The sequence below is a fragment of the Copadichromis virginalis genome, linkage group LG18 (genome assembly GCF_057382275.1).
Source record: "Copadichromis virginalis isolate Kocher_CV1m ecotype Utaka linkage group LG18, C_Virginalis_male_GT1.1, whole genome shotgun sequence".
Classification (NCBI taxonomy): Eukaryota; Metazoa; Chordata; class Actinopteri; order Cichliformes; family Cichlidae; genus Copadichromis; species Copadichromis virginalis.
In genome coordinates, this window is record NC_140635.1 from 1,738,974 (window position 1) to 1,753,542 (window position 14,569).

The 14,569-nt window shown below is 48.1% G+C and overlaps 2 protein-coding genes across 2 annotated transcripts; one reads left to right on the top strand and one right to left on the bottom strand.

Moving 5' to 3' along the window:
• Positions 1-1,494: 1,494 nt before the first annotated feature.
• Positions 1,495-4,318, bottom strand: LOC146686872 (uncharacterized). Its single transcript, XM_085440295.1, has 2 exons — positions 3,135-4,318; positions 1,495-1,796 (listed from the first exon to the last, which is right to left on the bottom strand). Exons 1-2 carry the CDS (start codon positions 3,304-3,306, stop codon positions 1,603-1,605), a joined length of 366 nt encoding a protein of 121 aa, XP_085296421.1. The 5' UTR covers positions 3,307-4,318; the 3' UTR covers positions 1,495-1,602.
• Positions 4,319-4,756: 438 nt separating this feature from the next.
• LOC146686873 (uncharacterized) lies at positions 4,757-13,675 on the top strand. The gene is made up of 3 exons (XM_085440229.1): positions 4,757-5,885; positions 8,488-9,081; positions 11,933-13,675. Exons 1-3 carry the CDS (start codon positions 5,711-5,713, stop codon positions 12,772-12,774), a joined length of 1,611 nt encoding a protein of 536 aa, XP_085296355.1. The 5' UTR covers positions 4,757-5,710; the 3' UTR covers positions 12,775-13,675.
• Positions 13,676-14,569: the final 894 nt, after the last annotated feature.

Genomic DNA, 14,569 nt, shown 5'->3' on the forward strand with positions numbered 1-14,569 from the left:
ATGTTTCATAATTATGTAGTTTGTAAGTTATCTGGAAAACTCAGAGTCGACATGTAGATGCAACATTTTCACTTTGATCCTGATGAAAAATGGTGACATTCATCAGTTTGTCCTTGAATGTGAGCTTCATGCTTGAACCTAAACAAAGACGCCACCCTTTTATTTTTATGCCACAGCTCGACTCTTTGAAGTTAAATAAATGTGAGTGACCAAACACTGGAAACGTCTTTTTTAAAGTCTTTTTATTCAGCGTACACATACAGATTTCTTTTTACTGGCATATCAGACACTTTAAACCCGTTTGACATTCAGCTCCAACGTGAAACGACAGGAAAATGATAGCAGATGATGACGACACGATAAAGGCATGTTTTTATTTGCTGAAACCTGCTGCAGTAAATGTTCATCACATTGCCTTGTGCCTCGACCTCTCAGCAGCACATATATTTATTTACTTTGACCTGTTAGGTTTAGGATTCATGTGTCAACCTCACAGCCTGAGGACCAAATCTGGCCCAGCACACAGCTGAGAATGATCCCCCAAACAGTACACATCATCTAACTGCAGCTGTGGCCTGCAGAGCACGTGGAAGAAAGCTGAGATCGCCCCGCTGTGCCCCGATACCGACCCAGCTTCATGAGTGGGACCCAGATATGTTCCATCTCTGCTTTCAGCATGAAAACGTCTTGAAAATGGAGACTTGATTGCACAACAACCCAAAACAGAAAACGTTAACCTCGGTAACTTTCTCAGGTATGCCTGAAACAGCTGGCGTTACCATGGAAACTCAACTCAGTCAGTCAGTAAAATCACAGCAGTGATAAAGTCACCTGATGACAAACAGCACACATGTATCGAATACTGAAGCTGTTTACCTGCAACACAAAGTGCCTCGAGGTGACGGTTGTTGTGATGAACTGAATTACATATAAAACATGCAGATACATAAATAATCTTTACACATCATTTAGAAAAGCAAAGAAGCAAATCTGTGACTTTGATGTTAGAAATGTGTTGTATCAGTGAAACATACATTTTTTTTAGGACTCATCGAAGACCAGCACCTGTCCATCGAGGTGGACGACCTCACCAACGGCCCAAAGGTTAAATCGAATAAAAATAATCTCAGTTTAAAAATAGTCAAACCTCAGATTTGAAAATCACCTTGATACCTGAAGCCCCTCCCCCTCCCTCAGGCGTTTCAGGCCGGCTTGGTCTTTCGCGTGTGGATCTTCATGCGGCGCAACAAGTGGCTCTTCTGACTGAAACATCTGCCGCAGGTTTTGCAGTCCAGCGTCTCACCTGTGTGACTTCTCATGTGAGTTTTTAACATCGCGGACTGAATGAACCGTTCCCCGCAGGTGTCACAGGTGTACGCGCTCTCTCCCGTGTGCGTCCTCATGTGGAGCGCCAGCTTATCGCTCCTCACGAAGCCTTTTCCGCAGGTGTCGCAGGCGTACAGCTTCACGCCCGTGTGGATCCTGCGATGTATCATCCGGGACCTGTGCTGAAAGGCTTTTCCACAAACATCACATTTCACCCTCTTCTTCCCGCGTCTGTCACACAGTGGCGCTCTAACATGTGAGAGTCGTTCACACAGTTTATGCGTGCTGTGTAAGTATAGTGACCATGAAGGGATCGCTCTGCTGCCCGACTACCAGCTGCTCCTCCTGCTTCCCTTCGATCTGTGGAGCTTCTGGTTCCTCCTGGTCCACACTGGAGCTCCTCTCCTGGTCACAGAGCTGCTGCTCAGGGAGAACCTCCTCCTCCTCACAGACCTGCTGCTGTGGGACGTCTGGAGGGATAAAGGGTTGATAATGTCACAAAAAGAAAAAAAGATCACAGCTGATCTACATGCTTGAAATCAGGGCTGCTGAGTCAATATTAAGATGATTATCATGGAAAACATAATGGACAAGAAGGAACTGATCTTTTAAAATGTAGCGGCTCTGCAACTTTAACAGTTCATAAAACTTCAAAGCTGGAAGTAACGTCTGATCTATCCTGAAATGAACCAAGCCAGCACAGGGAAGTGAAACTTAAAGTCTGCATCTGCGGCTCTTTGTGGCTGCTTCCACGAGAGGTTTCACTCATGTAGGGAACATTTGGTCACCACTCAGGAAGCAGCTTCCTGCTTTCAGCCCATGTTTGCGTTATGACGAGCTGCAGACGGGAGCTCCTCGACCTAAACAGGTTAGAGGAACTGAGAAACGGGGCCGCCCGGCAGGAGTGTCGGAGCAGGCTTTTGTTTTTCCATCAGGTTAAACTGGTGAAGGTTTGAGGCCAGCACAGAGTGAATCCACAGTTCCAAACGATTTCAGGAAAACTGGGAAAAACTAAAAGGTCTAAAATGTACACCGGTTGTCTTGAGTTCTCCTGTTTTCACACATGCACCTCTGCTCTCTTTGGCAGTGCGTCGCAGCTGATAACCCTCCATCTCCTCCTACCCCAGCATCCTCCTCTGTCCTCCTTCATTACACCCATGAACCTCCTCTGAGGTCTTCCTCTTTCCCTCCTGCCTGGCAGCTCCATCTTCATCCTCCTTTGTCTGATATATCCACCCTCCCTCCTCTGCACGTGTCCAAACCCTCTCAGCCTCTCCTCTCTGATGGACTCATCTCTGATCCATGCTGCTCGCTGAACATGTGATCATCTTCAGCTCGGCCTCATGTCTTCGTGTCAGAGCCACCGTCTCCAAACATCCATCCCAGCAGGTCTCACTGCCAGCTTTAAACTTTCCCTTTCACTCCTTTCACTTACGCTGCTGTCCTTTTGTCACAGATCACCCGTGACACTCTCCACCCTGCCTGCCTGTTTCGATGATTGACCCGAGTTATTTAAACTCATCTACTGCTGCCCCCTTCAGCTTCCCCTGTCTCCCTCTTTTTTTTTTACTGCACTAAGATGTTGACTTTTGACATGTTTTCTGTGTTTGCAGTTGTAAACGTGAGCGCTAATTTCGTGGCTGACCTCAAAAACACCTTCTACGTCCATCAGTGCGTCAAACCTGAGACCCTGTGATCCACACTAGCTCACACTCAGGCTGTGCAGGAAACCCACGGCCTGTTCGCTCGCAGCTGAATAAACGTCCCGCAGAGCTGTGATCAGGATCCTCCCTCAGAGGGACACTCACCTGTCCTGTGCAGCTTGATTTGGGGTTTCCAGGTGATATCCAGCAGTCTGCGCTGACGGTCGATCTCTTCCTCGTACTGGACGATCGTTTTTTCAAACTCCAAGAAAATTTGTTCAGCAGCAGCAGTTAGTCGCTCGTTGATGAACTCTCTCAGATACTGAACTGAAGGCATCGTTGCTGCCGCACAGTCTCCGCTCAACAGAAATAAAACTACTATCTGTTTACTTCCTCTGTGTGTCACAGTGAGAGGTTCCGACAGCGCATCGGCGTCTAACTTTCGTTCCGCCTACACAAACGAAGCGTCCACGTGATAAAAGGTAAACACTGAAAACTAACGGGTGTGAAGAAGGAAAGTCAAATATAAAATCATCTTCGTGGAGATTTGAATTTTATTTTTAACCCATCAGAACATTTTTGATGCTTAAAAGTTACAAACTCTAGAACATTCCTGTTGTCCGTTTTTCAGATCTAATAATGGGAGTCTGTTACTTCCCGATCGTTGTCTCTTGAGTCACCACAAAGCCTGGATGCAGTGTAGATGAAACTGCTTTCAGCTGCTCCTTTATTCACACCGGGTAGCTCCACATGTTAGCTTTGGTACTTTTTACTCCAGATGTCCTTCCTGATGTGTCCCTGAAGGATTTGTGTCTGCTCTTGGGGTCAAACCAGGGATTTTTCACTTGTTAAATGTAAACCCCCACACTATCTGCTTTTGATCAACTAAGCATGTCTAGAATGAGTCATCTTTCAGACAGACATCGGCTGGGATTGGAAAGCGTACGATATCAGGCAGATTTTCAGGAAAACATTCATGAGTCCATTGTTCCCTCATTATCCACCTTTTCAGGGCACAGACACTGACTCGTTCACAGTGTTGGGAAGGTTACTTTTAAAATGTATTCCGTTACAGAATACATGCCCCAAAATGTATTCTGTAACGTATTCCGTTACGTTACTCAATGAGAGTAACGTATTCTGAATACTTTGGATTACTTAATATATTATCGTGCTTTTTACAACAACGTGAATGTACTATTGCTGTGTGATTTATTACTATTACTGAAGGTCCGCGACTCCGAACTGTAGTAAAGGGACCTCTGACTAATACGGCGGGGTCCCTGTCGGCTCGTAGCCGAAAAATAGCTTTACTTTGTTGTGTGGGTCAACTTTGCTAGCAGAGACAGAGAGAGGTGTTGAAAGACTGCTCCAACGGAACTTATTGTTTCGGAGGGAAACACGAACGTGGTGTACAGTCGAGTCTTAATAGCTTACTTACAACTGGGCTCGTCAGGCACTCTTCTTGGCTGCAGTGGTTATTATTATATTTACATGCTTCCAGCTCCCGTTTTTCCTCGACGACAACTCGTACCTTTCCACTCCCCTTTTTCTCCCTCCTCGCGCTCACAGACCCATAACGTGTATGGCAGTCCATTCTCCCTGCAGCACGGACTACACTGCCCATGATGCTACATTCTTTAGAGCTATGCTTGTAGCATTCAGCCTGTTAGCTTAGCACAACAACAACAACGAAAAGGCGCTCTCTCACCCAGGAAACACACAGTCGCAGAGAGAGAGAGAGCGTCGCCCTGTAACCATGGCGACCGTAACGCTGCCGCCTGGAACAACAGAACGTAGCTGTCAAACAAAACCCAAACAGTCCTGACCCGCGACAAAATGAAACAGGAAAGTACTGCAGTGTAATCCATTTATTTCAACAAAGTAACTGTATTCTGAATACCACCTTTTTAAACGGTAACTGTAACGGAATACAGTTACTCATATTTTGTATTCTAAATACGTAACGGCGGTACATGTATTCCGTTACTCCCCAACACTGCTCGTTCATCACAAGCAGCGTCTTCCGCAGCTGGAGGTTACATCCTGGCCTCCAGCAGATTTGCACACCATTAGTTTAGTCACGGAGAAAAGGGGCCAGAGAACAGATCAGGGACTCAACTCAGAGTTTAAGCTGGCTCACATTTTTTAACAGTGCACCATCTGAGTATTATCGCTCTGTTCACCCAGATCATTAATAAATAATGCACTAAGCTGCATCCCTGGCCTGCATGGGATCACACACCATGTGATCACACAACATCACACAAATACTTGATAATCAGTGCTCACTAACATCCACATAAAATCCTAGAATGTCATTCAGCAGGACTACCTGGATGCTCTGTTATTACTAGTTAACTGCAGCTTTTGGTGCTTCAAGAGTGGAGGGAGGGAAGTGAAAGCAGGTTCTCAGTGGGCCGGTTCAGTGGAAACTAGACTAAGACTGGGTGACAGGAGAAACTGGCCTAATGCAGTTTTCACTCAGGCCAAACGTAACTGAGCCAGAAGTGCAACAAGTCGCCCAAATGCGTCTGTGATGCGGGGTGACACACGCAGTGTATGTCTACAAATGACCTGCAGGGGGCAGCGGTGCGCCTGCGCTGAGTTTAGTCTGCCAGGAGAAGAAGAAAACCCACTCAAGGTTTATTGTTAGCTTAACTCCTCTGAGGGCTGGAGTGGAAGGCGGTGGGGTTTTCTTTCTTACCCTGTTTCAGGCCCGTGTTTCCGCAGGTGCAGTAATGATGACCTTACATCGGGACCTGAGACGGTTTATTAACGGCCGACTAACTGCTGCCGCCGAAGAAATATTCCTGGAGTTTGAAAAAACGATCGTCCAGTACGAGGAAGTGATCGACCGTCAGCGCAGACTGCTGGAGATCACCTGGAAGCCTCAGATAAAGCTGCACAGAATAGGTGAGTCCACGCTCAGCGAGAAAAACACTTCACGGAGGATCCTAACCGGAGCTCCACGGCACATTTACTCAGCCAGGAGCTGAACACGAGCTGCGGGACAGTAGGCCGTGTATTTCCTGCGGGGTTTGGATTGTTGCGGGAAGAAACGAGTGAGGCCGAACTAACATGGCTGTGATCGGCACACAGTCCGTGGGCCCAGCAGCACGCAGAGCTGGGCCGGGCTAGAGCCGCTGTCAGCGGACAGCGAGGTGGCGATCCGCGTTCAGCTCTGCTTTTACGCGCGGGGTGATTGATGAAGCAGGAGTGCTGGGGCCAGAGTGGGCAGAGGGTCACGTCATTAAATACCTCTCACCTGAAAACAATTCCCGGTGAAAGTTCGACCTCTGACTGTCTGCAAAGTGTCAGGGCCCTGCTGCCATTGGTGCTCTCAAACATCCTTGAAGGGTTGGAGGGAGGCTGTGTAAGATTCCAGCATCTATAACGGCCCTGAGCTCGGTCCTTCACAGGGTTCAGGGTACATAGCTGCTTCTATGAATGAACCCCTCCAGTTTTTGTTCTACAGCAAACGGTGGAGGCATGTAACCCTTAGTGGGGGTTGTCCCCTGTGAGACAGTCCTGAGGGACGTTACATGAGTCGTGTGTGAAAATGTGCTTCACAATGACCCGGATGGCACAGACATGTACACGTCCTCCCAGGCATGACACCCGAATCCCTTCAGGGTTGCACCAAGAATCAGTGTAAAGTCTGTAAATCAGACCTGTGGAGCTTCCTGCTGTGCAAAGCAATAAGAGAGAAGCAAAAAAAAGTAACTTTTATACACAAGGCGCAAAATATTCTTTTAAACAGTCGGCCGCATGTCTTCTTTATTAAAGCCTGAATATGGAAACTCTTTCATCCAGCCTGTGTGATATTCCCCAGTTATGACACCGTGTACCAAAACCAGCTGTTTTAGAAAGACCACGTTTCTGTTCATAACGTATCCAAAATCTGTGACGGTCTTTGCTCTCATTTTTCAAATATACATCTATGAAACACTCCTATGTCTTTCTCAATAGAGCCTCACCTGTGGGATTGTCACAGGGGACTGTGGGAGGTCTCATGTGACCAACGTGCTGTCAGTAATGGAAGGAAACACTAAGCACGTAGGAGGCGCATCTGTAACAGATGGAACGGATGGTTTTGTACAGATGTCCATGAAAATGCAAACAAACACATGATCAAAGCGTTAGTCCAAGAATCCCTCTGTTTGAAGAGTCGCTCGTGTTGTTGGTTCCTGCAGCTGCGACGGGGGTTTGATGTCATTTGATGTCGTGCATGATTAATAGTGCGAGCCACCCGCTGTAGCGCTGATTGCTGATTGTTTGGTGGCTCAGAGAGGAGAGTGCAGCTGCAGCTCAGGAAAGAGGAAGGAGACAAAAAGAGACACCAGGGAGTTTGTTTATTTTCCACTTCCTGCTTGAAGACAGAGCAGCGCCTATAAATAGCAGCAAGAGAGGAAAGAATCACATTTGAAGGCACCGGATGAAGGCATTACTCTGCGACCTGTGACAAACACGTCGTCGTTAATGTGTCGTGAATGAAAGCGTTGAATGGAGAGGCCGGAGAATCAGTGTCTGGAGATTAATGAGAAGCCGAATGAGGAAACGGGCTTGACACTGTTAGCAGCAGCAGCTCTGCTCGTGGTCACCTTCCTGTTTTTATTATTGAGCAGCTCTGTGAGCCCAGATAAGAGGAAGTAAAGCTAAATGAAGAATCAAAGCGGACACGTGTGATTCAGCTGAGGAAGAACATCCGTGACATGCAGACCACACTCATACCTGGTTTTTCTGTTCCAGTATTTACTTTCCTTTTACTGACAGCAGACGCTGAGCCACGTCAACCAAACAAGCAGTCTGTGGTTGAAAAGCCTGAGATCCCTGAAATTTGAACCCTGCTGATGGTTTCGCCCTCAGCTCAGTCACGGTTGGATCTCACAGAGACACACGTCCATCTTTATTGGTACATGAATCCTATAATTACTCCTTATCAGAACTGTAATCGCTGCCTTTTTGCTGACCCAGTAATTTGAAATATCTTTGAGCCTTTCCGGCTCAGATCTGCACTCCTCTACGGTCTGCTGGTGATTCGTTCAAGGACTCGTTTAAATGCAGAAAACTACATGTGCTGCATACAGCAGCCTGCAGTTACTAATGCCTGGGATTTTGACTTGATCACAGACTTGCATTCAGAGCTGAAGTTGGTGCATGAAACGTTAATGCTGTCTGACTCTTTCCAGTCATGAACTACATTCAGCCATCGATGTGCACACACTCTGCTGCTGTGTGGTCGTTGTGCTCCTGGGACTCTCTCAGAAAAGACTGATCTCAAACAGAATTATTGATCAATAAAGTTTAAAAGGATAAAACACACCTGACAGGAGGTAAAGTTTGTGGGTCAAAAACGGGGACGTGCAGCTAAAAGTATTTTGTACTCTGAGCTTTGCAAATGACACACATGAAGCAGATTATGTGTTGATTATCGTTAAATTCCAGTTGTGTGTATGAGCAGATGTTTCTCTGTCATCGCACCGGTGACCTTCCTTTTCTCTCTCTGTCCCTCCAGGCCTCCCACAGCACCATGACTCCAACAGGGAGAAACTTCCTACAGAGCAGGAGAAGCTCTCCAGCCTGGAGCAGGAGTCACAACATGATCGTAATAAGGACGAGGCTCCTTCTGAACAGGAGACCTCCAGCCTGAAGCTGGATCCTCCTCAGCAACATGACTGTAATAAGGAACGGGTTCTTCCTGAGCAGGAGGGGAACTCCAGGCTGGAGCAGGAACCTCTGCAGGTTAAAGAGGAACTGGAAGAACTCCACACCAGCCGAGTGGAAGCAGCGCCTCTGCAGATTAAAGAGGAGCAGGAGGAGCTCTGCACCGCCTACCAGGCAGAGCACCTTATAGTGAAGGAGGAGGACGATACCTTAATGGTGACTCTTACTTACGGGGAAAGTGACAGTGAAACAGAGCCAATCAGCGAGCAGCTCCTGTCTCACAGCCCGCCTGCAGCCGAGAGCCGAGATCAGGAAGGGAGCACGAACGCAGCCTCGGGATCGGGCGCAGACGCAGAGCCAAAGCCAACGAAGAGACTCGCTAAAAGCAGAAGTGACAGTGCAGAGCGCGCTCCCATGTCAGAGAGTCAGGGTAATACGGACGCAGGTAAAAAGCCTTTGAAATGTTACGTTTGTGAGAAAGTTTTTAAGGATAAGTCCCAAATAAAAAGACACGTCAGGATCCACACGGGCGAGAAGCCGTTCGCGTGCAGCACCTGCGGGAAGAAGTTCTATCAGATATACTTACTGAAATATCACGAAAGGACTCACACGGGCGAGAAGCCGTACTCCTGCAAAATATGTGCGAAAAAGTTCAGGTGTAGCGACAGTCTGTTGGTCCACATGAGAATCCACACGGGCGAGAAGCCGTACGGGTGTAAAACGTGCGGGAAGAGATTCATCTGCACGTCAAACCTGAAGAGCCACACGAGGATCCACACGGGCGAGAGGCCGCATTCCTGCAAAACCTGCGGGAAGAGCTTCACTCAGAGGGGCAGCCTGACCGTCCACATGAGGACGCACACGGGCGAGAAGCTGTACTCCTGCAAAGCGTGCGGGAAGCGTTTCTGTCAGAGCGGGACGCTGCTGATCCACATGAGGACGCACACGGGCGAGAAGCGCTACTCTTGTAAAATTTGTGAGAAGAACTTTACTCAGAGCAGTCACTTGTTGCGCCACACGAGGACTCACACAGACGAGAAGTCGTCCTGAAATCTCAGCAGGGGGCCGGGGTGAAAACGCCCCCTCCCGGGCAATAAGCAGAGCGTTCGGACGAGCTCCGGCACCGTGCAGGGCGGAGTCATAAAAGCTGGCTCTGGCCCGAACAGCACTGCATTTGTAGCTTTCACAGTATCGCTTTTGTTCTAGTATTTGGTAAAGTGTCCGACGCTGACCCGGGTCGCCGCCTCTGAAATCTTAAACATTCAGCGACGGTGCACCGACGGCCGAGTGCGTTCCCTGTGTGACGCTGTTACAGTGGCTTTGCATGATTCTCTGCTCAAAGCGATCTTCACCTGACAGCGAGCTGTGATGCAGCGTCCGAGATCGTCCTGCCTCCCTTTAAGCTGACTTTTTTTTTGATTGGCTGTCCGTTATTGTTGTACGGAGGGTGTCAGAGGCAAGACTGAACATCAGTACAGGTATTAGAAAGAATAACCTTTTAAAAGCGGCGATTCTCAGGCTACATCCACACGTACACAAGTATTTTTCTAAATGGAGATTTTCCATTTTCAATAACAAAAACAAAAAAGTATAAAATCCACACGTGCATGTTTGAGATCTCCGTCCACATGTAAACGCAAAAAATGAAGTCAAACGCTGTCGAGAACATGCCAAATCCTAACCATGCAGAAATGTTGGCCAATCAGAAGTCTTGCAGGCCGGGAGGGAAAGAGTAAACAAAGAAACGAGTCGTACGTGTGGACAGACATTATTCCTCAACATCACACTGGAAACAGCAAAAAACAAGAAAGTGTGTAAGCGTGTAAATACTGCAGGCAGCACGACTAACACCAACAGTTTGTCTGCACCACTGTAGAAATCCATCATGTAAACAAAAGGCGCTGCAAGACTGAATCTCTCGTCCACACGTAAACACAAAAACTGAGTTTTTGAAAATCTCCACCCTGGGAGGAGTTTAAGTCTCAGTCTTCAGTGCTCCAAACGGCGTTTGGAGGGTGGATGAAAGGCCAAACGCAGAGAAAGAGCTGCATCTTCAAAACTACGTGTGGACGTAGCCTCAGTGCTGCAGATCTCCAGACTTTCATCGGCGCCTCATCAGATACGCGCCGATACGTTTTTACCAAACAAACTGAGGATATTTAGGATCTTTTTTAATAAGCAGCTCGTTAAGATCGTCGCACAGACGAGCTGGTTCTGTTCGTAGCGTCAGATTAGCTGTCGCTCTCTCTCCTTTGGCTCATCTGAAACTTTAATATTCACATCTGTATTTTAAACTGCGTAAAAACAGAGCGCGGGCTCGTTACTGATGCGTGTCTGGGTCTAACGTGGTTGTGAAATCAGAGCGAGCCGGGCTGTGTGTCTGTTCTCTCTTCTGCTGCTCTCACGGTTGTCGTGTTGCGTTGTCGTCTTCTCTGTACTTTTGTGGAGGATTGTGTAAGGGCGCTGAGTCCCACATGCTCTGCCAGTGTTCTGTTACTGTGTGTGCCACTCTTCCACAGAATAAACATGCAGATCCAATCCCTGCGGTCACTGGTGTTTTTTAACCCACGAGCAGCCAGTTTGGAGCAGACGCTGTCTTTGAGGTTTGATTTCTGTCGGCGATCATGCAAACAGGTTCATTTCAGAGTCCCTGCAGCTGCTCCTGAGGAGTGGAAGAAAAACTAGAAAGTGGGATTCAGGAGATCATCCAAGCATTCCTTCCTCTCCAGCTGACGTCAGGAGTGTGGGCTGAGAACCGCTTCCCCCGCCTGAGTGGCCTCAAAGTCGGCTGGTAGTCCTGCTCCAGCAGCCGCAGTGGAAGATTTTCCCCAGGCTGATCTCCCAGCTCCACTCCCACCTTGTGTGCTTGTTATGTCTGCAGTCATAGCAAAGTTAATCCTAACAGATCTTTAGACGTCAGCTGGCTAAATAAACTTTGAAAAGCCTCCTCGCGGATGCCTGGATGTTACACGTCACTGGTTTTACAGTCACTTTGTTTCCTGGTGGAAGCTGAAGGCGGATTTCTGAAGCAGCTTCTGGTCATCAGGCTGAACAAGCTGGCAGAGACGTGATGTCAGTCTTGTTGTGCAAACACAAAGCTGAGTGCAGACGGCGGCGTCGCCCTAAAGCTCGTTTCTCCACCGAATTATGGAGACAGAAGCTGCTCTCTGAGTCCTGAGCTATTATCTTATTTGATCATTTGCACATACATTACCCCGCAGAGCTCTAATAATTATAAGTGAAATATTTCTCCGGTGTTTTTCTGTCATCACATTCGTGTCATTCTGTCCCTCCAGACCTCCGACCGCGACACCTCTCCGAGGATGAGGAGGTTCTCGTGAACCAGGAGAGGGACTCCAGCCTGAACCAGGAGGAACCAGCAGCTCGACGGATCAAAGAGGAGGAGGAGGAGCTCAGCATCAGTCAGGAGGGAGAGCTGCTCATTCTGGACGAGGACGGCGACACCATCATGGTGACCGTTACGTACGGGGAAAGTGACGACAGCGACCCAGAACCGGAGCGGGAGCAGCTCCCCTCTCACAGCTCTCCCGTGGCCGAGAGCCGACGTCAGGACAGAGGCAACCACGTGGACTCGGGATCGGCTGTGCAAGCGATGTACAACAACGTGGACAACGGCCTGATATTTAGCGGCCCTGTTTACATGCAAGGCTTTAGGAATGAACCTCTGATGATGCAACAAGACATAAGCGACCCGGACGAGAAGCCGTATCCCTGCAAAATATGCGGGAAACACTTTCGTAAACGCTTTAATCTGGAGATCCACATGAGGGCTCACACGGGCGAGAAGCCGTTCTCGTGTAACGTGTGCGGGAAAGGTTTCACTCGGAAGGACAGCGTGATCCTGCACATGAGGACCCACACGGGCGAGAGGCCGTTTATCTGCGGCTTCTGCGGGAGGCGGTTCGGTCGGAAGGATAATTTGGCGTCCCACATGAGGATCCACACCGGCGAGAGACCTCATTCCTGTAAAATTTGCGGCAAAAGTTTCTGCCAAAGTAACGACTTGTTGCGCCACACGAGGACTCACGCCGCCGAGAAGCCCGTTCCCTGCGACATATGCGGGAAAAGATTTCGGGACGCCTCGACGATGAATTTTCACAAAAAGAGGCACAAGTGAGAAGTCCCGAAGTGTTCAGGACTGAAAGGGAAAACGGTTTCATCTTTGTACAAGTAAAACACATCACGTGTGTCACGTCATAGCTCTCTACCTCCGCTACATGTGGGCTGTTTGGACACATTTTGTCTTCCTGGGTGTTCTGTGACTGCGTCAACTTTGAATCGTTTTAGAATTACGAGGCGTTGCTGACCGTGGGTACAAACTTTATCTTCCTCTGTCCGGATTATGTTTGCTTTCGTCTGCAGCCGCATGAGGATATCTGAGCTGTAAGCAAAAGGTCAGAGTCTGCGTGAAGGTGTGGTCAGAATATCTGAAGTATGAAAGTGCTCCCAGTGCAAGGACGGCCCCAGAAATGGCGTGGTGATACAGACCTGTTGCGCATTAAGTGCCATTGAAGTTTCTGCAGCATCAGCGGAGGTGGCTGAATTCTCCGGATACTAAGGAAAGGTCATACAGTGCTTCCTTCACTACATCCTTCAGCAGAGGATCCTTCAGGGCACAGGTGTCGAACTCCAGGCCTCGAGAGCCGCTGTTCTGCAGGTTTTAGACGTGTCCTTGATCCAACACAGCTGATTTAAATGGCTGAATTATCTCATTAACATGAGGGCTGGTAATTAACTAATCAACCTAGCCCTAACTAACCCTGACCCAGGGTGAGATCTAAAACCTGCAGGACACCGGCCCGCGAGGCCTGGAGGTCGACACCCCTGCTTTAGGAAAACGAGACGATGCCGTCCCGTTTCGGGAAACGAGCGATCGAACCGAGCGACGCGGCTCAGATCATGAAAATGTTAATCCTGTGTTTTCCATTTTATTCTGATTCATTTGACCCTTACAGGCTGTGATGAACCCTCAGCTGAAGTATGATCATCATATTGTGATACAAATAAAATCTGCTTCTTGTAAAGTTGTGTTGTGCGATTTAATTTAATCTTAATTTGTTAAGATTGAGCTGTTTAAAAGTATCTGTGGGTTTAGGGTTCACCGGCATTCAGGCTCATCATGGTTGAAGTCCTTCCTGAGGTTGTGCTGGGTCTCTGCAGCAGGAGATGAGCGGACAGGAAGTGCAATTAACCAGAATGTGAGAAACATCTGATTTCCCTTTATGGGCTGTTTTTGACATCAAGTAAATCTGAATAATCTTGATGTGTTAATACAGCCTGCATGAAGACACGCCCAGAAACACGCCCTGCATGGCTGAGCTGCCAGCAGTAAACTGATAAAGCCTGTAACAGCACACAGGTGAGCTCGGAGGATCTCATCTGGTCCTCAAGATGTTGTAGTTTCATTACAATGGACCCACATCAACAACATCCACCGACACAGCATTAGGCACGCTGCATCAGAACAGTCGCATCTTTCCTTCACCTTAATGTTTTCCATCGAGGACAAGAAACAGGAGGGAATTTGTTTTTTGGGAACCATTCATCCAGATTCCTCTAACACTGTCAAAGACAGAATATGCTGCGCTAAAACCATCACGAGTCACAAAACAGTTTCAGCCTTGTAATAAAGTCTGGACAGTGATCAGATTTTCAAACAAATCCATTAAAATAAAACAATCAAGATCCAAACTAAATGCTAACTTTGAGTAGTTAATACATTTGTTAAGGGAGCAGGAGACTGAAACCCAGAGAAAGATGGAGCAGAGAGGAATGCACAAACAAGCACACGGAGCAAAAACATCTCTCCACAAAGGGAAAGACGAGACCACACGGGACCGATTACACAACGAGACGCAGCTGGGAACCGAGCACAGCTGCAGACAATCAAGGCGGGGCGGCAATCACACAGG

Coding starts and splice junctions, on each gene's coding strand:
- LOC146686872 (XM_085440295.1), bottom strand. CDS start 3,306: ATGCCTTCAGTTCAGTATCTGAGAGAGTTCATCAACGAGCGACTAACT. Junction 1,797..3,134: donor AATCAAGCTGCACAGGACAG/GTGAGTGTCCCT, acceptor TTATCCCTCCAG/ACGTCCCACAGCAGCAGGTC.
- LOC146686873 (XM_085440229.1), top strand. CDS start 5,711: ATGATGACCTTACATCGGGACCTGAGACGGTTTATTAACGGCCGACTA. Junction 5,886..8,487: donor GATAAAGCTGCACAGAATAG/GTGAGTCCACGC, acceptor CTGTCCCTCCAG/GCCTCCCACAGCACCATGAC. Junction 9,082..11,932: donor TCAGGGTAATACGGACGCAG/GTAAAAAGCCTT, acceptor CTGTCCCTCCAG/ACCTCCGACCGCGACACCTC.